The 25925-nt window shown below is 39.9% G+C and overlaps 1 protein-coding gene across 2 annotated transcripts in view; it reads right to left on the minus strand.

Annotated features, from left to right (window-relative positions):
• Positions 1–213: 213 nt before the first annotated feature.
• The window catches only part of b4galt5 (UDP-Gal:betaGlcNAc beta 1,4- galactosyltransferase, polypeptide 5), a 28075-nt gene continuing 2363 nt past the window's right edge, over positions 214–25925 (minus strand). The window contains exons 2-10 of one of the 2 annotated variants that reach the window (XM_029505774.1): positions 7874–8003; positions 7808–7812; positions 7574–7687; positions 6857–6984; positions 5427–5543; positions 5064–5251; positions 4857–4979; positions 4495–4596; positions 214–3942 (exon numbers count right to left, since the gene is read on the minus strand). In XM_029505774.1, the coding sequence (XP_029361634.1) occupies positions 3795–3942; positions 4495–4596; positions 4857–4979; positions 5064–5251; positions 5427–5543; positions 6857–6984; positions 7574–7687; positions 7808–7812; positions 7874–8003 (1055 nt within the window). In that variant the 3' untranslated portion in view covers positions 214–3794. The remainder of the gene's footprint in view (positions 3943–4494; positions 4597–4856; positions 4980–5063; positions 5252–5426; positions 5544–6856; positions 6985–7573; positions 7688–7807; positions 7813–7873; positions 8004–25925) is intronic. The other variant, XM_029505773.1, reaches the window with a different exon arrangement.

The following is a 25925-nucleotide window of genomic DNA, read 5'->3' on the forward strand; positions in this document are numbered from 1 at the left end:
TCAATAGGTTGATATGCATTTCTTTATTTAAATGTTTTTGCTTATATATATATATATATATATATATATATATATATATATATATATATATATATATATATATATATATATATATATAAGCATATATATATATATATATATATATATATATATATATATATATATATATATATATATATATATATATATTATATATATATATATATAACCTTGAGTGAAAAATCACAGCAATAAATTAAGAAGCTTTAAGGCTGCCAGTCTTGTCAGATGCCCAAAAGATGGTCCCTTCATTTAAACTGGCACAGAATGGATCAGAGTTGATGAGATTATGGTACAAGGAAGCCTCTCAGTGAGCAGCAGGCTTGGTCTGAATGGGTGTTAAAAATAAACAGAAACAGAAACAGGACGAGCTCACTGAAAACACAAGATTTCCTCTTTCAGATAAAAGCAATAGACTGATTTGTCCCTGTTACTGAATCTTCTAGTGTACAAAGATGTCATGGAAAACACATTTTTTGAATTTTTTGAATTTGTTGTGATGAAGCTGCTCGTTCAACATTGTTGGGGTCTGGAGCCGAACACCGACCCTCAGATCAGTGGTAGGAGGGTCTCATAATAGAGAGGTCCCTTGTGGTCTGAATCTTCACCTGATGACTAAAAGCATTTGGCTTTTGGTATATGTCCATCTAGCTTTTAATTTTAAGCAATGAAAAGAAAAAAGATAAATACAGTGTAATCATGTAAGTGTCAAGAACTAGAAAAGAACCAGCGAGTTGTTCATGGCTAGGTTGATATAAATCATGTTCTTATCAGTGCTGGAAAACAAAATGAAAAAAAAAAAAAAAAAAAAGTCAAAATCCAGATGGAGGACAGTTAGACCTCTGTAAGGTTTAGCCATTTCACTCAAACGCACATGGAAAAGAAAACTTAAGATAAACGCTGCTACTGTCCATGACTTTCAATGAGCACCTCCTGAGCGACTGTCTAGGAGGTAAACACGTGCTTCTGCTTGCTGCTACGAACCAGAACACCAAATACATATTAAAAATAACTGGCAGGATGAGAAGGCATCGGGTTGACAAATGAGCGGATATAGAAAGAAAACAACTGAATAGCTTTGCTGCTTATGTACAGATAGGAGGTGAATGAGAGCTGAACGGATTTCTCGCTTGTCGATACCAGCTTTTATGATGTCATTACTGGTTCTAGCAAGCACGTATGAAGAAACTCCCTCAAAAGGAGCTCTGGAAGGTCAGCACCATTGATTATCAATTAGAATAAAAGGAGGTGCTCAGTGAAAGACGGTGAGCGCTAGCATTTTCTGATTAGCCGTCTTGCTCTTCCTGTGGTCGTCACACAAAATGGCATCCTCCAACACGTATGTTTCAGCAGATTAATACATACACTGGGCTTCGGGTCCCGTTCCATTTCATCGAAACAAAGCTTTCTATCATCTCAAAGGAGAAAGTCTGTAGATGAGATGGGGTAGCTCCCCACTTGCACAGGCTTGAGTCTCACAAACCCACACAAATACACATAACCACAAGTTTCAGTGCATCTAACACAGCCTGTCATATTTCTCCCACTAATTCATCATTTCAACTGCGAGAAAAATAAAGAAGAAATAATTTCAGAAAATAATTCATAAAAGATCAAATAAATAAAATGAGGTCCAGCCTCTTTACTTTCTATTTCTTTGTGGGAACACAACAGTTTGTCAACCACCCACTTTTCCCCAAAAGATACATCTTAAGAAATGTATACAAGGCGATTTGTGTGAAATGATGCAGCTGCATTACTAGAGGACACCCAGTGGGGAGAAAGTGTCTGTATGTGTATGTGTTGTTATTTAAATTTTTTTTCTGTTGATTTTTTTTCTCTTTTTGGGGGGGTAGTGTGTGTGTGTGTGTGTGTATGTGTGTTTTTTGATAGGATCTAGGTTTACAGTATTGGGATGTTTTACTCAACATTATCAAACACAAATTAGCAAGGGAACTGCTAGAATGCTGAGTCCATGTTGATGCACAGTTGGGCTGCATGCTGTCAAACAAAAACGCAGCTGTGATCAAAAATGTAGTCTGATTCGCACAAAGAAATGCTCTGGTCAAAACCTGGCTACAAGCTAACAGAGGTGATCTGCAGTTTATCACCTGACATTTCAGATAAACATTGAAATCTGTTTTTTCTCTATCCAAGTCTAGATAAAGAAGTGTCACTTAAAAAAAAAATTAAAGGCAGCCATAGATAGGTGGTTGTTGTGAGATTTCACAGCACCCACAGTGAGGGAAGGCTGTCTAACACGATTACAAACACTAGACCATCTGCAAAATAACAAAGCAAAAGCTTCTGTAAACACCAGTGACAGTGACAGCAATCAAGTATTTTCGACCTCCAATTCTTGTGTGTGAAAATGAAGGTGAGTAAACAATAAGGATACGGGACCAAAAAATAAAAAATGGCGACTACTTATCTTCCCCCAGCCTGGACTTACGCAATGCACACAAAGTGAGGTCTACGGTCAGTTCAGTCACAGTTCCAGGGGTGTCTCCTGGAGTTCATCCCGTAGACCTTGCTCTAACAAGAAAATACGCATGGGCTATTTGCATAGCTCTCCCTCCCTTATATACACACAAATATGGACACAAACGGGCACACACACACACACGTTTCGAAAGGGTGGCATGTTTTCCTAAGCAAAGGTGTGCTGAATGTGAAGTTTGCATACACAGTCACTCCTCCTCCCTTGTCCTATAAGGGTATGCTAGCACCTGGGCTACTGCATCTGTATGGTGAGGAAGTCAGGTCTAAGTTCTGCTGTCTGATACCACAGCTTATTGCTAACAGAGTGAGCATTGCTCTCCTACATATAGCCACTTGCAGGCAGACAGACCATCAACTGCAACTATGCAAACACAAACATCACAGTCTTTAAAGTGGTATGTTCACGGGACAAATATAGTTGGCAAGAGATGATTAAGGACTTAATATTCTCCAAACTTAGGACACACTATTTCACGTATATATATGTATATATGTGTATATATATATATATATATATATATATATATACACACACACACACACACGTATATATATATGAAAACATTTGTCTATTTAATTTCTCTTGCTCGCTTCTCTTACATAGATAGATTTGGCATACCTTCTGCAGAACCCGCTGCAAGAATTAGCTCGCTTAAAGTTGCAAGTTGCTTTTTGGTGTGTGTGTGTGTGTGTGTGTGTGTGTGTGTGGGGGGGGGGGGAGAGAGAGGAGGGGAATTGTGTGCAAATGTTTTCACATGCTAACTGCATTTTGTGACAATAGTAAGTGCAAAAGCAAAGTAAAATCAAAGCCTCAGTGACCACGTCAGCACATGTAGGTCAAACTGTTGTGACTGCATGTATGTGTGTGTATCACGGTCTATACTGATATATATATTATTTTAAAAAGCACAATAGTGTAGGGCTGAACTTGAATTAAGATGAAGATGAATGAATGGATGCTGAAGGCCAAAATGGTGCAAAAGGCATGTGGAGACTAAAGACTAGATAAGCCCAGATGAGAGGAGTGATGGACTGTAGCACAAGCATGTGCAACATTTATCCCTAATTTCTTTTATATGATTTATCCAACACACTTATTTGAGTCTTTGTTGTTTTTTTGCATACAAACAAAAGAAACAAAGCGAAGAATTAATCAACCAAAAAGTCCTAAGCAGTGCTGCAACTGGTGAGATATGGCTGATGTCCCAGAGGACTTTGATTCCCTGGTGGCCTGCAGTCCAGCTGTGGCTGCATCAGTAGTCAGCTATGGGCGCAAGCTTTCTGCTCAAGCTGACTGTGATGTTGGTGTAGAGAGGCCTCCTGGACACTATGGGGGAGTAGTTCAGGTTGTTAAGACCATCCACTTTCTGCCTTTCCTTTGAGTGGCGTAGTAGACTATACCTGCAGGAAAGAACAATCAGTTGGTAAATGAAGGAAGAGACGTAAACAGCAGAGAGGGAGGGAGAGAGGAGTTTTTAAGCGGCACCAAAGCATTAATTCATGATGAGGTCATATGAGGAACACGTTTTGTCAGTTTTACTACATGCTAAGACTAACATTGACAGCATATCTGACAGTCTTTCAAAAAGGGAATGACACTGGGACTCATGGGTTCACCAGCAGATCACTAAACTGCATTAATCATGACTATTTCAAATAAGATTTACGTAAGCACATTGATTTTGCAGAGCACCACCTCCCTGGGCTGTTTGAGTAACTTCAAATATGAGCAGGGAGAGCATGAGTGGAATTCAGCCCTGAAGCATACAAGCATATCACATGCAAAGTCTTTAAAAGAGTTTCAATTCTCTCAAAGTCACTGCTCTGGCTTTTCATGTGACTGGCTTACATCACATGAGCCTAAGCCTCCCTCCAATTATCAGCTTCAGCCTTTAAGTGTGTGTGAGAGTGCGTTTTTGTGTGTGAATGAGCACTTCACACGTAGACACTAACCTCCCAAGGAACTGGACTTCCCCACGATGGTGATGTGGTATTGACATATAGCGTCCTTGCTCTCCGTGTGGTCTACTGACTGAGAAATTGGCATACTGCACCCTACACAAATTTTTATCTCATTAATTCACAATATCCACAGTATATTCACAGATATTCTGTTTTACATTCTGTTACAAAACTGTGCAAATGGAGGAGAGAGATTTACAGACTGTACAAAATATTAAAAGCCACAAGAGCCACAACACTATCAGAGATATAGAGCATACTGGATGCCCCGAGTGTGTAAAGCTGAGCTGCAGAGGTGGTGGGTGGCAAAGGTGGAGGGGGAAGAAAAACACAGAAACAAAAGCTCTCCTAACCTGTTCCAGAGGTCATCGTCCTCTCCTCCCCAGCCCCAGAATGCATTAGGAAATCCATTAATCTTTTGGAACTGCTTCACCGTCAGGCCACTGACGCCGCCGAAGAACTCATTATACGGCAGCCTTCGAGGGACAGTTATACATATTAATTTTTAAGTAAGGAATATATTTACTGTATGTACCCCTGGAGACAGAGTCAAGACTCACATGTATGAGTACTTGTCAAGCTTGACGGCAAAGTGCCGGGGCATGTCTGTACAGCCATAGTAGTTCCTGTCATTCTCCATGAGGTGATCCACGTCATGGAACACCAGACAGTCCCAGTCAAGGTCCTTCATCGCCTCCTTGTAGCCCACGTTGAACAGCATGGCTCGGTTAAATGGCTCTGTGCCCCCCTGGAGTAAAAAAAAAAAAATAAATAAATAAATAAGGAAAAAAAAAATGCTTAGATCTACAGCAAAGTGCTAACAACATTACCACCTGAGAGCAAGATGCCCTTCCTGCAACTGCATTCACCAAGGTGAATCCATTCATCCCTGCAAATGATTCAAAATGTGTGTGAGTGCATACCTGCTCTATCACATAGAAGGCAAACTGGAGTTTCTGTTTCTGCAGCACTGGCACCAGGTGTCTCATGAGGATGGGTAAATGTTCATGTCGGTTCCTGAATGGGACTAGGATTGCCACCTAGAAACAAAAATTGGAGTAGGACAAATAAATATATAAAAATGTCACCCAAAGAAATGAGTTGTATATACTCTATTTTTACATCATGAAGGACACACAGAGTACATTAACTGAACAATTTGTACAAATTGTCCGTGAATGTCATGATTTCTCAGCGCAGGTCAATTGGGAGCGTGACGCAAGGCACCAAAATACAAAAAACACTAAGTACCATGAGTTGTGGTAGATTCATTTTTGGAGGCAGGTTCTTGAAATGTTATTTTTACGATGAGATCTGACATTCATCAATCACTGAGGCACAGCAGCCCTAAATGTCTGCGAAAGGCATTTATTTTTTCCCCAAACAGAGTGGTAGCTCTGATGGTTTTTTCCCCTTTTAAAGGAAATCTTTTGAAGCTCAATAAAAGGCAAATGTGTCACATGAAGCAACAAAAAGCAAAAGGAACTGAAAAGAGGTGAGTGGACTAATGTTAGTAACAGAGAGATATTACTGGTTAGTGAGAGAAAGAGAGAGATGGAGTTGTCAGAATGTACACAGCCACCCTAGGCAAATGGGTGTGGGAGGCAGACAGACAGATGGCAGGCATGATTTCACCGTTGGACAAAAAACAGAGAGTGATAAAATTGGGGGACATGGCAGAGGAAGCTGGTGAACCAAAAGAGACTCACCGGGATATTATGTTTCTGGTGTTACAGTTAAAAACACTCCTGTAGTTTGCAATGCAATTATCTCTGAAGAGTCACTGGGATTTGCTAGAGTTTACAGATTTTAGCTGTAGCACACTGTGAAGCTCAAAGCAATAATCAGGTGTCATTTGATTACATAATGAAACCTTTACAGGAATGTTTGTTTCCAAACAGAAACACAGATATTCATCTTATTTTTCCTCCTTGGTTATAGAACTGTTTGGACTCCATCAGTAAAAGCAGTTTTCCAGTGAGATATTTACAATAAATACAACAAATATGTGATTCTTCAGTCCTCCTTCCGCTATCTGGCCTTCAAATAGCTTTTAAATCAGGCCATTTTAGCTGATTAAACGTGGCCTAATAACATAAAGACCTCCTGTGCAATACACAGTGCAAATAAAGCACATATATGCAACTGCCTCTGTAAACAACAACAGTCATACATATAATAATAATAATACACATATTTACATATAATTCGTTCTGTTTTAGTGTTCGTTGATGATGATGGAAAGTGCTCATAAACATATTACTCCCAAATTTTGATCGAGTCCTTGACCCATCCATCCACATATTCAACCTTGCTTTTCAGTGAACGCTCATTTTAACAATGTCACACTTACCTTCCAGCGAGGTAAACAGTCTTTTGGCTTCCAGTATCCTCCCAGGGCCATTCCAAGGTCTTCCTCCAACAAGGATCTCTCCACCTCCTCCAGGGATACCTCGCTCATGTTCACCTCCAACCTGCCCTCTGTGTGTGTATATATGTGTGTATGTGCATGTGTACATGTATGGTGCAGATTGTATGTGTATGATGGGTGGGAGTGTGGGGGGGGGGTATGAGGTACAAAGAGCAATGGCAGTGAGGAAGAAAGATAAAGAGAGAAAAAGAGATCAAATCCATTTGAGTAAGATGACAGTTTAGATAAAAAAGGAAAGGAAATGATAATGAGATTTCGATAAGGAGAGTGCCAAGTCAAATAGGAAGAGGCGTGTAAAGAGAGGGAGGAGGAGAAGAAACAACATTTGTCAAAGTCTAAAATTTCTGAGGAATGCTTTTTTGCTATTAGAACACATTTGCATGCTTCATCAATCAAGGCTGAAAGAAAAACAGTAACTCACCCATTTCACCATTCATTAGCTCAAATATGTACATAGGCACAATGAAACTCAGTGAGAGAAACATTTCACTGGGCCAAGAAAACCAGAGCAGCATTACTTAGAATGATCAAATGTTAACCAAGAAGATATTTTAATCAACTTGTGCTTAAATATGGAGTCGGGATCAAAGCAAAGCACAAAATCAAAACTTTCAGTCATTACTTAAAGATTGTACTCACTCATGGAGGGCAGCTTTTCAGGGCAAACCTGTGACGGGAGGTAGGTGAAGCCCTCAGGAAGGTATGTGGTGGGGGGAGCATCGCTCTCACTCAAATTGAAGTCATAGGCATAATCTGGAATTACACAAATAAACAACAATCAACACCACAATCAAAAGCTGCTTTACCTGTGGGACCAAGGTGGTCTCCACTGTTTTCCTATCCTTGTTTCCTATCTTTTCCCCTCTTGTGCACCACTACTATCTTAACTACATAATCTCTGTTCACAAGGTTAAGACCAAAAGTGAGGCTGGCACACACGTGTCTTCACCTGTGCCATTGATGCTGTAAGCCCCTCTCACCACCTGCTCCAGGACCTGAGCCCCGATGTTCCTCACGTTCTCTCTGATCTGGATCCCTCTGGCTTGGACCATGAACACATATTCATTCACTGTGGGCAGAGGGAAGAAACACACAGAGATAGAGCTTTATTTCTGTTTCCATTTTTGCCATCTCTCATGACCAGCATTCTCCTCCTTGTTTAAAAATATAAATAAATAAAATAAAATAAAATCGTAAATATCCTGATGTTCATGGAAGTTAACCTTTGACTAACTCTAGAGTAGGCAGCCTCATCTGTCCCGAAGTGATTATCCACCTTGGTGAGTCACTGCAGGGGATTTCCCCCAACACCAAGGGAGATAATTCAAAAGAGCCAACTATTGAATAGTTAATGTATGATTAGGGGGGTAGAAGAAGAATGATGAAGCTCCAACTTATTTAAAGAGACTGAAATAATAAATCTGATATGAATCTTTCTTCTGTGCATGCTAATCTTTTGTTGCATTTTCAGCCATTATCTAATATGCATTATGTTGAGAATATAGTTTCTTTAATGTCTTCAGTAATGGTGAAGTGAGCGTGTGAATGCAGCAGAGCCTTGGAAGAAAAGCATGAGAACTTTCAACCACAATGCCATTTTATGGAAACGAATCACTGTGGTTATTGGAATGTGCTATTTTGTGCATTTCATATGATGATCAGCAACGCCAACATCATGCACAAGAAATGAGTACGCCTTCACATCATGTTGGTGAGTGCTTGTATTTTATGTGATAGAGTTGTACACCTCCACAGCTTGTTGCTTTTGCCACTCAAATCACAGAAAGTGAATTGTGGTGTTGCAGAACAGAAAACAGAAAGGATGTGGTTCACATTTCTGCACATGAACACAACTGCACTCTTACTTTGCAAATGCATGGAGTGACCTCTAAATAAAGGACTGTTTTGTTGCTTTACTTGGGGGACCATTTGTCCATAACTCCTGGATTAACTTGCAGGGTCACTGAGAGAATCACAGATTGCTTCTTTATTGGGAGAAATGTTCTGGCACAATGGAGCCCGAATGAGGACCACTGCCTGGGGAAAAATAAATTCAACGGCACAATCTCTGGCTATTAATCCAATCAACATCTATCTTAAAGCGATGCCAATATGATCCACACACCTTCTGCCAGTGTGTGCATTACTGGGCGTATGCGTGTGCAATACTGCTGAGCTAGAAACATCAAGGATGCGATTTGTCTCTCGTAATTGTATTACAGTTCCCATCACATTCATCTTGTTTTATACAAACTGCCTGGCTTGCAGAAATAGAGACTAGTAGCTATGTGGGAACTTTAACCTACACTCATCAATCAATCAATCAATCAACACAGATGCATTCAAGAGGGGCCATATGATGGAAAAATGTTGGAGGGCTTCTGGTGTATGATCCAGTCCTGCATCAGAAACATATTTTCCGAAGTTGGCATCTTCCCTTCAAGTCTTTCAAATGTATAGCTCTACTGTGTAAATAATGTGTATAGTATTCCACTGAGCCTCTTCAGCTCCTTGTCCTTTCTATGAGATACTTCTGAATCAATTATTAAGGGTCACAGGGATGATATTTTTCAAGCACAGAGATGGGCGCTACACAAAGTGGCAGGCATACAGTTCCAGTTCCTCTTTCATCAAAAAAAAAAGGATGGACTGGAGTTGTGGTTAGTGTTGAGGTATTCACAGCTACAAACTGTGACAAATGCAATTAGACACGAGAGATGTGGAGTTTAGAGGAAGCTGAAGCTACAACACAAGGCCATTAGTGCTGAACACACGCGCGCGCACACACACACACACACACACAGATTTACATTGAGACACAAGTACATGATACACATGTAGTTGTGTATCATGTGCACACCCACTCCTCATCCTATCACAAACCCCCACTGTAACCCATGAAGCATGACACAGGACCTTGAACGACCTTGTCCTCTATAGCTCTCACTGTCTGCATGCCAAGTACAGCCCACCTCTCTCTCTCTCTCCCTCTCTCTCCTCCCCTCTGCACATCTCTCTATCTGTCCACTTATCTGCCCTTCCTTCGATCTCCCCCTTCATCTCTCTGCTGCTATCTCTGAGTACTGTGGTTTGAATCACTTTATGTCACCTGCGTTTGTTTTTCATTGAAGTAAACAACCTGAATGATGGATCACAGGCTCACTGGGACAATTCCAAACACACATCCTCCACCATACTCCCCTATAACTGAGTTAAATAGGAAAAAGGCACCCCACATGTTTATTAAAAAAAAAAAAAAAAAAAAAAAAAAAAAGCCACAAAAAAAAAAAAAAAAAAACACACACACACACAAAAGCAAGCAAGCAAGCAACCATACGCCCACCCCCAAGCACACACAGAAAGGCAATTAACCGCACATTGATAGCTCAGCAGTGGGAGGTGATTGGTCGCGTTCTGCTAGCATCCTGATAAGAGCAGCAAAGCATTTTCTTCCCCCATGCCAGCAGAAATGGCTTCTGTGTGAAAAGACACACCACACATACAATACATGGAACCATTGCTCTCAGGGTTTCAAACTGTCACTCTCAGGAAGGGTCATTTTTGCTGCCATTTCATATTAGTAACACACACAGACTCCACGAAAGAGGGTATGATGGATGCAGCTACTGTGCAATATTCACGTGATTACTGCAACACAATATGGTCCTGAACGTTCTACCGTTTTTCCAAACAGAATGTGACTATAAAAGCTTAGTAAGGACAATATCAGTAATGCAATGCTTTAAATTGGCCATACATGATTTATGAACCACCTGCAACACCTTATTGGAAAGTTAACAGGCAATTACTGAAAACGATAGCTCTAAATCCAGCATAATAAAATGCTGTAATCTGAGTGTATTGATCTAATGAGGATGTTTAGGATGAGAGGGGGATAAAGGTTATAGATGTCTGACTTGATGCAGGCAGATTTTTTCCCCTAAACATATTAAACAAGTGTTATTTTTGAATGATTATGGAACCTCAACTGATGTGTACTAATACCTCCAATGACCCTCTGAAAGTGATGCTGAGAAGCTCTGAGGCTATTGTGGATCAACACTCACACACGCAAATTAATGTATTGCCATTTCACCCTATCTAAGATATGTGCTATCTTTAGCCACTGAATAAACTGCTATTGTCAGACATTTGAATATCATTTGCAGTTGTCTCCTTCTCTTTGAGTGTGTTAGCGTGATATTCATTACTAAATTCCAAGACCATTCAAGTTATGCTACACACATGTGTACAGATCTTCAAAAACCACCACTGACACATTTCACACTGAGCATGTAGAGCATTTTGGAGTCAAACACTGATCCTTGAAGACTGTTGGAGTTTATTCGAGTATTTTACCAGTAATGCTCAGAAGCTAATCCAATCCTCATCCTCGGGGGATAATTCAGTTTAAATATTGAACAGAACCACAGGCAGTCTGAGTTCAGTATTCAGACAAAGGCCAGTGCTCTGTGTAAACCCAAACGACTGTTAATAGAATCCCTCTCCAGAAAACAGAGTTGTATTATGATGTAATAGAAATTGTAAGTACCATGTGGTTTTTAAATGCATTGCCTATTGCTACCTCATCTGACTTCATGCTCTTTTATTCTTTACTTTTTAGTACTTAAACAAATACAAGCTTATGTTGTCTGGACCTGATCATTTCATTGCACTTCTGGGCAATTTTGCGTATATCTTTGTAAAAACCTTGACCTCGCCTGGAACAGCAAACATAGCAAAGCTGTTCTAAATATTATTAAGCATCTGAGTCACTAATTCATTGCCATTTCCTGTATTGTTTTGGTAACATGGAGGATGTGGTATTCTGGAGTATTTAGTGTTACTGGAAGAGGAGTGAGTATAAGGCAAATTGCTTTGTTTTTTGCTTCATGCTCTGTCATGGAAAAGGTTAACATTTTCAATTTTGTTTTTCTGTTCAGTGTTCTGTCCCACTCATTGTCTCTTATCTTCGTCTTCCTTTATCCCTCTCTCTTCTCTTTTTATCTTGCTGGCTCACAACGCCCTCCCTGATCCACTCCTGTTGGTTGTCATGGGTAACTTAAGGTTATGTAAGCCATTATGTGTCAACCTCAGGAGACACATACGTGCAGTCATAAAACAGCACAAATTTCATGAATCCTAATTAGTTGTCGAGGATATGATTGGATATGAAGGATATGAAGTACTGCGATGTTGCATGTTTGAACATCTGTGCTAACTTTTCAAAAGCTGTGTACCTCTTGTCAAAGCTTAGATAGTGCCAGATTGTTACCACATTGTAGATGAATTATTAATAATTAAGAAAAATTAGATCAAATTAGATCACATGGGAAAAAAATTTATATCAAAGATTCAGGTAAAAGATTGCAGATGCGCTTTACTGTAAATGATAGGCCTATTGCAGTGAATAGGCTCCAGAAAGACATTATGTTAAATGAAATTTTCTTTAATACAGTTTTAATACAGACAGGCCTTCATAACCTTCATGAAGGTAAGTGTTATCGCAGGTCTGTTAAACTGCACAGCATTTGTTTTGGCTGACTGTCGCTTAATTGCCAACTAACTGCATAGCCTGCAAGTTTTGTTTTTGTTTTTTTACAACAGATGGAAAGTCTCTCTTGCGTGCTGTTTGTCATATGATATTCCTAATTAGTCGATGGTAAGGTCACACTATCACTTACTAGGGATTGGCTTATTATTTCAAACCAGAATCAGATCATCTGTCAAAATCTGGCCACACTACTTTCCTTCCACAGGAAGGACGGAAAAGAGGTCAACAGCAAGAAATGAGGAAAGATGGAGGCAGCAAACTGAAGGCTGGTGAAGAGTGGGCTGGCGCACAATTTTTGATTTGTCTAAATTTTAACCTACAGAAGCACACCTACATTGTCAAGCAGTTGCTGATAATGAGAGTATTTCTCCAGTACTAGCTGTGATCGCATGACACCAAAACACAAGTAGATCACAAGACTTCATTCAGTCATTTAAAGAGCTCTGCAACCACATGCAAACACAAACACACACACACACAGCCCCTTTTAATACCACAAAGGGTTTTCTTCTTAACTACAAACTACAGTTCCAGGTAAACCATCATGACTGCATTAACCAGAATCCTCGTCAGGTGCACAGGAGTTCGGGAATGTTCCCAGGAGCTACATTTCTTGATTGGACAAAAGAAAACAGCCTGACTGGCTGACATTCAGAAGATTGGGGAAGCAAGAATCCATGGAAAGCAAAAAGGAAACTTAAAAAAAGCCCCTTAGACCAGATGTCTCTTTGACAGGTTGAGTACTCCTCATTTACTGCAAAAGAAATGACGTAAGCAGTCATCACAGTCCTTGGCATGCTGCCGATTTCCTGAGAGCAGCTAAGTCACATCTATTCCCTTCATCACACTCCAGTCATTTTCATTCTCTCATGTATCAAGCTGTTATCTCGCCCCCAAATCTCACTCTTCCTTACTTTCTCCCTACTCTGGCCTGCTTGTGAGAGCAGATGGTTTATAAAAAAAAAAAAAAAAAAAAAAATCACCTCCAAGTATAACAACAACAACAACAAAAAGGTTTTTCATAGTAAGTGGCTCATGACCCATGCATTTATTTTCTTTGATTTATTTATTTTACTTAAAAAAAAAAAAAAAAGCTGAAATAGACAAAAAAAAAAAAAAAAAAAAAAAAGTGATCATGTGATGCTACAAAAATGTGTGTGACTTGTCAGGGGGGCAAACATAAGAGAATGTTATTTAAAGTTCCTGTGCAGCCAAAGGGGAGAAGATTGAAATAACAAAATCTAATGTGGAAATGTAGATACTTCCCTTTATACGGCATAACCTGTGCTTCACTTTGTTAGCTACTGTTTCATGCACAATATTGTAATTCCTGTTATGAAGGGAACCAAGTCAACACAAGTTCAAATTTCCTCACAGCTGAAATTCACACTCTACCATTTCAAAAATACATTCCAGAATGCACATGGCCTGAGTCAGGGGTGACAGTTCACCTTAAAGCACGACCCGAACAGGCAGCAAAAAGTCAAGACAACACTGCAGTGTCTTTGGGGGAAGTTTCAGACCTTCAGCTCACATACACCTGAGGGGATCTGCCCAAAAGAATGTGATACACTGCAAAAATCCAGGTGTGCATACACCAACACACTTACAAACAAGCAGCAGCTGTAATTGCCAGCACAGGGGATTCAACAATGTGCTGACATAAAGGTTACAATACTTTTGTATGAGAGATTTCAGTCCCCCCCCCCCCCCCCCCCCCAAAATCAATAAATTGGCCATTAAAAAAGTCTGCACTTCCCAAAACACAAAGACACCAACAAACACAACATGTTGCCCTAAGATAGTCTACTTTTATTCATTTACATGGGTGAGACTTCAGATGATGAATTGATTACAATGATTATGTAACCTGGGGTCACATTCTTTCAACTTTTCCACTCCCAAAGGTCAACATTAGCACTGGGTGCCTCACCATGGAGAAGAAGGCTGAACCTTAGTCATATTTTCAGTCATAATTTATGGTGTCAAAAACACAGTGATTTGCAACACAACTCCAACACTGTTGGGAAAAACTAACTTAATACTTTATAGGGTATGAAGAATTTCAATGCAAAATCTGAAATTTTAGTTGCAGCCACTGAGCCTATGGAAATTCTACGGGATAGTCAAAACAGTCCGATCAAATAGTAATACTAATTATAATAATCGTAATATAATAATCTTGACATGTAAAAATACAACTGAGATGCCAGGTGCTGTGGTGTGGCCCAAGAAATGGCCTGAGGCTATTCTCTGTTTGAGGCCTACATCTAATTCTGATGATAGTGACACCAAATGATAATATATGATGAGATCAAATTAGAAAACCCAAAATAGATACAGCCACTTGCATGTGAAGGTCAAATGGAAACATAAGCTGCTTTAGATCAGCTTGATTGATAACATTAATTTAAATGTTAAATGTGGTGTAATCATGGTGTTGTGGTAATGACTACGTGGTTACAACTGCTCAGCAGCATTATACATGTTCCCCTTCACCCAATTATTAAGCACATCACCTTCAGCAGTGTACTATCAATGTTTAAGTCAGCCTGCTTACAGAGATTTGCACCTTCCTTAACCTCTCCGCTTTAAGGTTGTTTTGAAGTGCCCATGTTAATCAATAACACTGATCAATTGATTAACCTCTAGATAGAGAGAAAACAGACTGACGTGTTGTGAGCTCAGAAAATGCAGTGATGCACTTGGTACTGTTAACACTGACACCCCCATTAGACACAGACAGATGGAAGCTGATAACATTTAGAATGAGATACAATATACCTCAATGTGCAGCGTAATTGGAAACTACACCTAATGGAAATTACATACTGAAAGATAACAGAATATCACACAAACACATACCAGGAAGAACTGCAGGAGGTCTAGTCTGAGTTAATTTTTCGGTCTTGCACTAGTCACTCTGCCCTTGCATCTGCTCTGTTATCCCAAGTGTGTGCGCACAAGCGTCTGTTTCTGTATATGTGTGACACCCTGAGAGATGAAGAGTGGGAGAGAGACAAATTGTATGTGTATGGTTGTGTGTGTGTGTGTGTGTGTGTGTGTGTGTGAGAGAGCTCAAGAGAGATTCATTCTACTGCGTGAAGGTGGTCCTCAAACATACAGCTCAAGTCACGTAAAACTACCGCCACCAAAAAGAGGAACAGGGATTCCTCACACAGATGTGATGTATACGTAATGTATCATTAAATCTGTCTGGAACAACCTACCCTCCAAGCATTTTGAAAAAAATTTAACCAGGTAGGGGAGTTGATGCCATTATGAACACGCCAAATATTGAATATTGAATGAATGAATATTGAATAAAGTAGAACATATTTTTGGCCAAGGTGCTACATAGGTACTATCAGGGTCATCTGCCACAATAGCACGTTATATAATGTTACACCTGCGAATATGGATCCAACTGAGACTCATTCACTCACTCATCTTCTAAACACTTATTCCAGGTCGCCAGGGCTGCTGGAGCCAATCCCAGCTCACACTGGGTGAGGGCGGGGTACACCCTGGACAAGTCACCAGTCCATTGCTGGGCCAACACACAGAGACAGATAGAGACCCACAACTAGTCACACTCAGGTAACTTAGAGTCACCAGTTAACCCAAACATGATGTCTTTGGATGGTGGGAGGAAACCCACACAAGCATGGGGAGAACATGCAAGCTCCACACAGAATGGCCCCAGGTCGGGAACTGAACTTGTTGAGCAAAAAGCTGTGCTACCCATCCAACTAACAACACTTGCTCATTTACATTCAATCTTTTAAGAAGAAGCACGCACTACCTGCATAGCACCACACAACAGACAAACACAATCGGCAACTAGCTGGTGAATGCAATGGAGCATTTATTAACTAAGAGGTGAATATTTCCCTTTTCAAGTCCTGTAATAGCATTCGCAGTGCCAGTTCTGCTTAGATGAGTAAATCCAATAGTGAAAAGAATCACTACTCTGAAAAGGGCCATGGCTTTATGTTTTCTTTTGGAATAATCTGCAGCTTCTAAAAGAAAATGGATGTGGATAAAAACTCAAATCTTCAGCGTTAAAACCTTAAAAAGTAGAGACACAGGTGGATAGAGGAACACAGACAGGGAGCAATAAATTTAGAAACTCTCTGGTTTGGTTTTTTTCCCAGCGACTCTTGGCTGCTGCACAGGTGGCAGTGAACTCCCAACTGCCTCTGATTCCCCCTCTCTGTCGCACTGTTACTCCACTTGCCTCTTGAATTTATTTATTCATATATATATTTTTTGTGGAGAGATTGGTGAGGGAAGGAATCCGTAGGTTTTATTACCATGTCACTCCGAAGAGTTTGAATTTATGCTGTAGGTGTTTAAATCAACTCAAGATTCCCTTCAGTCTCTTGTCCTCTTCATTATCTCTGTGCCTTATTTTGCTAACTCAGTCCAGTCTCACACAACCTGTTATTGCTACATGAATGTTATTCATTTCTGCTGGACACTTGCATATGTACAATAGTTTTGAAACCAGTGAACCCTCTTCCAAGAACAGTGTAACCGGCATTGCAAAACGGAACCAGCCAGCAAGCTTCCAGTAAGTGATGGGTGTTGAGTAGTGATCCCCCCCCCCCACCCCCACCACACATAGTCATACAAGTCAAACTGCAAACAAAACTGTTATTTCTTCTCTCCTGCTTTCTTTATTTTCTGGTCCCTGCCTACAGCAAAAAGACGCGCTCTCCTCACAGCTAGAGGTTACTCCTGTTGGCTGTATAAATGCGCCAGAGCAGGCAGCCAGTACACCACAATGCCACTGTTGCTGCATATGTAGTTGAGCAAGATGCAGAAATTTCCCACATGCCCGTCCCTACAGAGAATTTGTAAGGTCTTAAATGACCACCATATGACATTTGTTGATTGCAGTACTTGACCTGTCCTCATGGGCCAATAAAGCAAAGACAAGATTGAGGGTATGAAATAGACGAAGGAGGCCATTTTAAGCCGCAAAACAATTAAATTCCGTTGATCTCAATTCAGGCAGTGACATTATTTATATATTATATTGATAATTATAATATCTAAAATACTACTACTAATAAAAGGTTGCTCTATCTTTAAGTTAAATTTGATGTGCATACAACCACAGAGGTAATGGTAGCTTTTGATTTTGAGAGCAGTTACACTTACAGTTAAGCCACTGCAAGCCTGTAGAAATGAATTAAGGTTTCTCTAAACCTGATGGTTAATTAAGTTTATCACAAAAATCTTTTGTGCAGTTTGAGCTACCTATCTGCAAATGTAATGAAAGGAATCTTATCTTGTCACCTCACCATGTACCTTCCTCTAGAAATATTATTTATAATACAAAAGAAGATGGTTATTAACACTCATTGAATTTGCACTATCATTATGCAGCACCTGTAAATCACCTCCACACTATGCTTTGTTAATCAGCTAAGCTGCTCTCCTGAGGTTCTATTAGAGGAGTCCTCTGCCAAAGCTGTAGCATAGGTTGAGTGCTATGGACGAGCTGAAGCGTTGCTTTGGATACCTGGGAATAAGGCAGGTGTGTATTAGAGAGTTCATAGTGCATGTTGGAAATAGTGCTTAAAATGTATGCGGTAATTGAAATAGGGCCACTGGACCGAGGTGTTCAGGAAACCACTGAAGCTGAAGATACAGCAAAAAACATGAATGGCCTCCAGCAGAACACTCAGTGCCCAGTCAAATAGGTACAAGTTTGCATTGTAGGTAGGACACCTCAGCATCTACCAGCATTGTGCATTTAAAAACCCTGCCTAAATAGAGTAAAGTCCACTGTATCTCCTAAAACATCAAAGTAAAACAAAGAAGGCTAAATATTCAAATGATACACTTTCATGAAACTTTCCTGCCAAACACTTGGTATATTGTATCATGTAAACAAATCCCTTTAATTATGCTGCAAGTACATCAGTGCCTGAATATATTTAATGAATCCTTGTTACATCTTAACAAAAATAAATAACATTGCATTCTATTCCATCACAATCAAACCGGCACTCGAATTTTGTTACAAAAGTTGGGAATATATAGTTTAATGCTGAAGGGAAACATATCCACAATGAAATTGTCATGCACCACTGTAATCATTCCTATTTTCCTTAGTGGCCTGAAGAAAGCTCTACTAAAGCTGGACAGCTATAGAAACTGAATACAAAACGGATTTTGCCAAATTAAAGGGACTTCGCATAGTGAGTAGGAAATTCCTGTGTGGTTACACTCCCTCCTCTGTGGCTTGGACAGGAAACCTTGTCCATGACAAGGGAATTACTACAGCCTAAAAGAGAAAGTAACTCTGGAGATCCCAATTAGATTTGGAGAATTGAGACAGCTGAAGCTCATTAGTGAAACTTTGTTTCAAAATGTATTTTTCCATGGAAAAAAGGAGTGCATATTTTGTCCCCCATTGCTTACACTAAATCACATTTGGAATCATTCACTGCCCTGCTTTAAAAATGCTCTTCAAAGGAATATACAGTCAATTTGGAAAGTATTCAGGCTAGTTCATTTTTTTCTCAGTTTGTTTTGCTCCAGCTTTGTGCGATCAGGGGATTAAGCAGGCCATGGTCAAGAGATCCAAAGCCATGGTAAGAGACCAAGAATCTGGTGGTTAATCTGGCAATTTTCACTGCAAAACTGTGCCAAACTGAGCTCTATATCAGGGTGCCTCTTCTCAGAGAAACACACGTGAAAGCTGCTGGGAATGTGCAAATAAAGAAGACTACTAACAACTAAACAAGATTTGATGAAAACAAGATCCTGGATAAAACCAATAAAATATTGTTTTTTGTTTTTACTGTTTCTAAGTGACATGACTACTAGTTTTTTTCTCCTGTTCACACAGGCTTTCTAGATTTCTGCCAGATTCACCTTCAAGCGCTTCTCTCTTCTCTGCAGTTGTTCAGTGTGGTGGGGAAAATCAGCTTTAAGTAGTGTTGGTTCTTCCAAACTTTTTTCATTATAAAATGAGGGAACCTTCAACTTCTCCAAAAAGATTTTTTTGTCAGGCTTCCTCTGATCCCTCCCTTGACACAATTCTGTCTCTGCAGGAAGTTCCTTCCACCTTATGGTTTGGATTTTACTCTGATGTGCATCGTCAGCTGTGACGCCTTAGGTATTTCAGATCAGCTGAACAGACCACAGTTGGACTCAAATTAAGATGTCGAAACATTGGAAAGATGTCAGGTTTCTTAAATTTCAGCTGTAGAGCTATTAAGGCTCTACAGTTATGTTATGTTACAGTTGTATGTTCTAATAGTTGAGAGAATGTGATATTACATACTTCCCTTTCTAATGTGCTGTTTTTGCATTTATGAAATTAGATGGACATGCTGAAAATATTTTGCATAAGGCTGCAACATCACAAAATGTGAAAAAGGTCAGAGTCTTTCTGAATGTGCTGTATATTTTCATACAATTAATTAAAGAACACAAAAATTAATGTAATTAGTGTGGGTAGACAACAGGCTTTGTACCCCTGTCCAGCAGTAAGGTTTAGACAGAGTATAACTTCTATCAATAAACATTTAGTATGGGTAAATTTTAAAACAGGCGCAGCCATCATAATCAGCAACACCCGACTCGTTGTAAAAAACATTGCCTTTTGGATTAAACCTCTCTGGCATTATCACTGCTGTGCAGCAGCTTGTCACAAGTTAGAGTTTGACTGCCCGCACACACATGACCAAAGTAACTACGGTAACAGGAGCAATAACAAAAGGGAGGCCCAGACCAGGTCAACAAAGACTGGGATTCTCCTGATGGGCGATTAGGTTACATAAATGATTAGTGTCTAAACACAAGGCCTTCAGTCTGCCTCTGAAATGACTCACAACTCTCTGTCTACATACAAGGACACTTCCACCCCCCTCAACTCACGGCACTCAGCTCTACCATCTGTCTATGGTCAAACATCCAGAATACAGGAGCTGGATATGGGTCATCTTACAAACAGCAGTATAAAGCATAAGAGGAGGGTTGCTCTTTGTCTAATGATCACCTCCTGATCACATATGGCTGTTATGTAATACTGTGGGTAGTGCAAATAGAATAACTAGTTATTAAGCATGTGAGACTACATATGAAATACTACCTAGGGTTTACAGAAAAAACTGTAGATTCAGAATCTCACTTGTGAAGAAATTTTAAATTAATGCACCAATAAGCAAGTTAAAACAAACTTTTTTTTTTTTTTTCCAAAAAAGAGAACCAGTGACCGGTATAATTATGATATGATATAATGTTTATGATATTAAAAGAGTAAAGTGGTAGAGTGACAGATTTAATGGTTGGTTTAAATTTAAAATTAAAATTACATTTTAAAATTGAAAATTATTCAATTAAATTTAAAGTAAATGTTTGTTTTTGTTCATGGTTTCAGAAATCTTTAACTTGTTCTGCTACTCTGTGGAAGACAGCAGTGATGCAAAGCTGCTCGCTTTGAATAAGACCTTAGTGTTACCCTAGTGTTATCATGCAGTTACACCAACTGGTTAAAATTATTGGTATACAACTAATCCTCATCGTACCTGTGCATAACATGTTATCACATGAGACAATCACAAATATCAACAAGTATTCAGTGAATTATCTAAAGCAGTTTCCTCCATAAGCCAGGTATACAGACAAACGTAAGAATGTGGTCTCCTGTATGCTGGAGTCACAGTAGAAAGAATGGTTGAGATTTTTTAGTGTCACTATTAAAAACAGTCACACAATCCATGTCCTTTTGAGGAAGACATTCAGTGTGTCTGCATATTCCAGTAAACCATATTTGGAGTGTATAGTAGGTGTGTGTGTGCGTGTGCCATAGCGGGATAGAAGGTAAGGTATTACACAGTTAATGAAAAGCATTGAGAGAATTGCTCGTGACTGGCTGACTCACAAGGTGCAATGAACTCTCGATTGATGTTTAACTAAATTCCTGTGTTAATAAGGTCTTTAGACACACATGTTTTCAGGCTGTGCACTCACATTCACAATGGAAGTTCTCATCAAAACTACCCCGGCAGGAAGAGTTATATTCGTGTAAAAGGTCTAGCTGGAAGCAAAAATAACAACTTTGACATGTTTATTTAAAAGGAAAGTGGTGAGTGTTCAGTGGTAAAGAGCAAAAAAGTCTGGCCTTCTTTGAAGTTATTTATACTGGTTGCTATGACCTGTTCACAGAGAACAGGCGTCCCAGACAAAGAGGCAGTCCATGGCTTGGTCTCAAGACAACTGTAATGACTGTTTCCTTTGGGGTTTGTTGTCACCCGGATCATCACGGGAACAAAGATGGCATGTTTCTGTGGTTGTCGTGACAATAAAAAGAAGTCCGTCCTGGATGGGAACAAGCCCTTCGGGAACCATAGCAACTGCAGTGAAAATGTCAAAAGCCAGATTTAAAGTCTCTACAGTTCTAGCCAGAGGAATTTCACTGCTGGGCATCCAACTTCCTATGTTTTATTTTTTTTTTTTATTCAGATCTTAATCAGAGATGTCTGACTGAAGTTTAACTATACAACATGCTTGTTTATTCACAATGGAATCCATCTGAACCAGCTTCGCCAACAAGTTAATATTTTACCCTGAATATTCAGCCTCTGGAAATTAGCCTCAGGAGGCTGCCTGTACATGACTAAATGGATGGATCAATTAACCTGCGAAAGCAGTGAGGGTGGGGCTTCAGAACTTGAGATGGATGACTAAGTGTGCCAGAGAAACCTGACTGCATTAATCCATCTGCATCAGCACTGAAGCACCAGGCCCGCAAAGCACACACTGACACAAACTTGGCTTGGACACCAACATGTAATGTCTGTAAACCATTCTACACACATGCATTTAACACAAAAACATAGTCAGTCAGCACCATTGCAGAGCTCAAAAGCAGACACCGACATTACTACAGCAAATGGACCTGTGCTGGCATCTGGCCAATCCTGAGCACTATGTTTATCAAAAATGCCATAATTCACAATGCCTATAAACCCGAGATGAACGCCATCTTTATTGGACTTAGTTAACTACAGGTAGTAAAAGTAGTGTTTTCCTATCTGACAGTGCAGATTCAGGTAATCCTTCTAGCATAGGGAACAAAAGTTCAATGTGCCGTAAATTGTGCAGTGTGTCTCCCTCCTAAACAAAGCTAATCATTTACCCCATCAAGCTGAACACCTTTCTAAACACCTTTGTCACAAACACGTGGTAATGTAGGCCAGTGGTTATCAAACTGGCATGCATTTTTTTTTTTTATGTAAATCATTAACACTGATATGGAATCATTAACTCTGATGAGGAATTATTAACGATGACAGGGAGAGATAAAAAAAAACAAAAAAAAAAACAAAACTGCATCACTGATTTCTGTTTGTTTTACTCACATATCCTATCTATTCAACTTTGTTTCCTTTAATTTCCCCCCTGGCCCCCAGCCCCACCCTTACAGTGCCTAGGTACATGCAGACTTTTTTATTTTCGTCAAATGCAAAGCACCAAACAGCATAGCACCAAACATAATCTGCCTGATCTTTACAGGCACATTCCCACTTTAATGCCTCTCTGCCTCTCATGCCAGTTTTTACTCAAATTAGGATTCAAATGTTCCTTCTGTAAGAAGGCCAGTCATTGTTAAAATGGAAAGTCAGCTCGCCAGGATGTGGCTGCACAAACAAAATGACACAGAGAGGGATAGACAAATCATATTTGTACACACTCGTACACAGTTTAGTGGGTGTGACCAGGGAATATGTTAAAAGTGAGCTGGAAAAAACAGCATTGTTTGAAACATACTGGCCCAGGGCTGCTGAGAAAGAAGTAAAGTGCAATTACGTTTGAGTGTGCTCTATAAATAATGTTTTTGAGAGCGATAGCATAGAGCAAGTCTGTGATATGTTTGGCATGAAGGTGAAGACAAGGTACAGTGGGCAAGGTAGGTAAATGCAAAACAAAAACATGTCCCTTCTGTTAATCTCCCAAATGAAATCCTTTGATGAAGGGTTGGAAGTGTGCCACAGCATTTAACATTAAACGATCAAACTAAATAGAGTTGAAAGGAAAACTTTGACAGTGGGAGCAAGCACCACAGGGTAACTGATGCCAGGTCAGACATGACTAATTGTAATACACTCAAAGATATGTTCCGTTGTAATATCTACATTGATGAGAAACCCTAAAATCCCTACTAAACCTCTTATTTATTAGTCTAGAAACACATACTGTTGTGGTAATCCAGTAAGGGCGGGGCCCTGAAATGAAAACACCCACACTACTTTATCTTTAAGTTGTCAGGTAAGGTATATACTGTGCATACAGGTAAAAACATTAAATAGTTATAAATGCAGCATAGGAACAATATGGCATACCTTAGTTTAGCAGACAAAGACTGAGCTTTACATGGGTTTTTCTGGTGGCTTGTGAAATACTTACTTGAGCCACCTGTGCAAGTAAATACTAATTTTGTCGGCAACGCTATATTTATATTTTACACACACACATAATTTTTTCCCTCCAAACTTATCTTACCATTAGAGATGAATATTCTCAAATGTCTGAGAATAAAGGCCAAGAAAAATTGCAGTGGGCATTAGAGATCATGTTAAACATTAGTTTTTCTCAGCATAAACGTTGTTTGCAGAGCAGACCTGAAGACATGACAACCACAGAGCCACAATTATCACATGTCTGCAAGACAAGGGAGTGTGCTCATATCCAAAGACACTATCATTTTCTTATGAGACATGCACTTATTGAAAGTCTCCACTCTCGTCATAGTTTTCTGTGGATTGAATGCAATACGTATGAGATGCGAGTGTGTCAACATTGTGGGGATGAGCTATAGCGCGGCACGGTTGCTTCAAATAAGCAATTGCCAAATGTATGAAAGTCTAACAGTGCAGTGGCATACAATACAGTGTGGCAATTCCTTAGCTGACTTTGTCCTGACAAACTATGCACATTGCTTCAGAGCTACTTTTAAATCCTAGTAGACGTTAACATTCCTTACACATTATGCATCTTTACACATTATGATGCAACTGCAAAAACATCATCAAGACTGTACTTGCTGTCAGGAAGGACACACCTTGAAATATATCACACGCTCGCTGAGATATTTACAGGCAGATATAAACAAGCCTTCCACGCCATTCAAATGAAGGCATGAGCCTTGTCTTCTGAGACAAAGGGAAGCACCTGGCTTCTAGTTTTCCTTGCTGGCCCCAGATGTGGAGGTGGAAGTGTAGGTGTGTGTGTGTGTGTGTGCTTGCATGTGTGTTCGAGCCTAAAAATAGAGCGTGTGTCTTCCCTAGCTCTCGCTCCAGTAGGATCCTCTCATGTTTTAATTAAATAAACTGCTGCAATCAGGCCCAGCTGTGCCCTGCATCCCCAGCCTGCATCATCCGTGCTCAGGGGCAACATAGATGCTGGGGTGTTGTTGCCTATAAGTACACGAAGCCAGTGAAACCGATAGAGGGAGGCAGACAGGGAGGAAAGGAGGGAAATGGACTGAGCTGTGAAATTGGGGCATTCTAACACTGAAGCCACCTGGGTATCATAGGAAGTCCTGCTCAGGTGTTCAGGATGGGTTCCCCGATGTGCAAACCACCAGAAGGCTTGTCCCCGCCCCCCCCCCCCCCCCCCCCCCCCGCCCTCACTGCCTTACCCATTGTTTCCGTTTTCTCTCTTTGCACTGAATTATTCTGCGTTGTCCTCTGCGTTATATTTGACCTGGTTCAGCAAAACTACTCACATTCAATTGTGGCTGCTGTACGACAGTTACCTAAATTCCCATTTGATGAGAGGTGCATATAGTCTAATAACAGAAGCAGTTTTACACAGTGGGAAAATAAAAGTAATAGAGAATACTGAACAGTTTTTCACTTACTATCTGGATGGATTAATACACACAGAATTTAGCAACAGCATTGGAAAAATAAGGGATCCACCTGCATCTCTTACATGTACATTTAATTTTTTCCCTACCTGCTCTTAATCCAGCAGATTTACTTATTGAAGGAAATACTAATATATATAATCATTCTCTCAAGCTAACAGTAGAGTTCAAATAATACATAAGTTTAACATCAATATGTTTAACACCCGCAACAGAATTCAACATCTGATTGCCCATTTTATTATTTGAATATGCCCACATTTCCCATAAATCTGAGTGGAGATTCAAGCAGTGACATTTGAGATGGGACATTCTGTTGTGGATTGTTAAACTGAATGCAATTGCTGTATAGTGGTTTTAAATGATTTTGTTTTAACTGGACCCATTTACTACTGTTTGTCTGACAAGTTGCGGGCTCATTACATTGCTACTCTGACCACAGGAGCTGAAACCTCAGCTTATGTCCATGCATCGATATGCTTTCCTTCTCCTTCCTTGTTTGGGCCTCCTCCCAGTGCTCCTGCATCCAAGTGCGAACT

Source organism: Echeneis naucrates, chromosome 7, assembly GCF_900963305.1.
Source record: "Echeneis naucrates chromosome 7, fEcheNa1.1, whole genome shotgun sequence".
Classification (NCBI taxonomy): Eukaryota; Metazoa; Chordata; class Actinopteri; order Carangiformes; family Echeneidae; genus Echeneis; species Echeneis naucrates.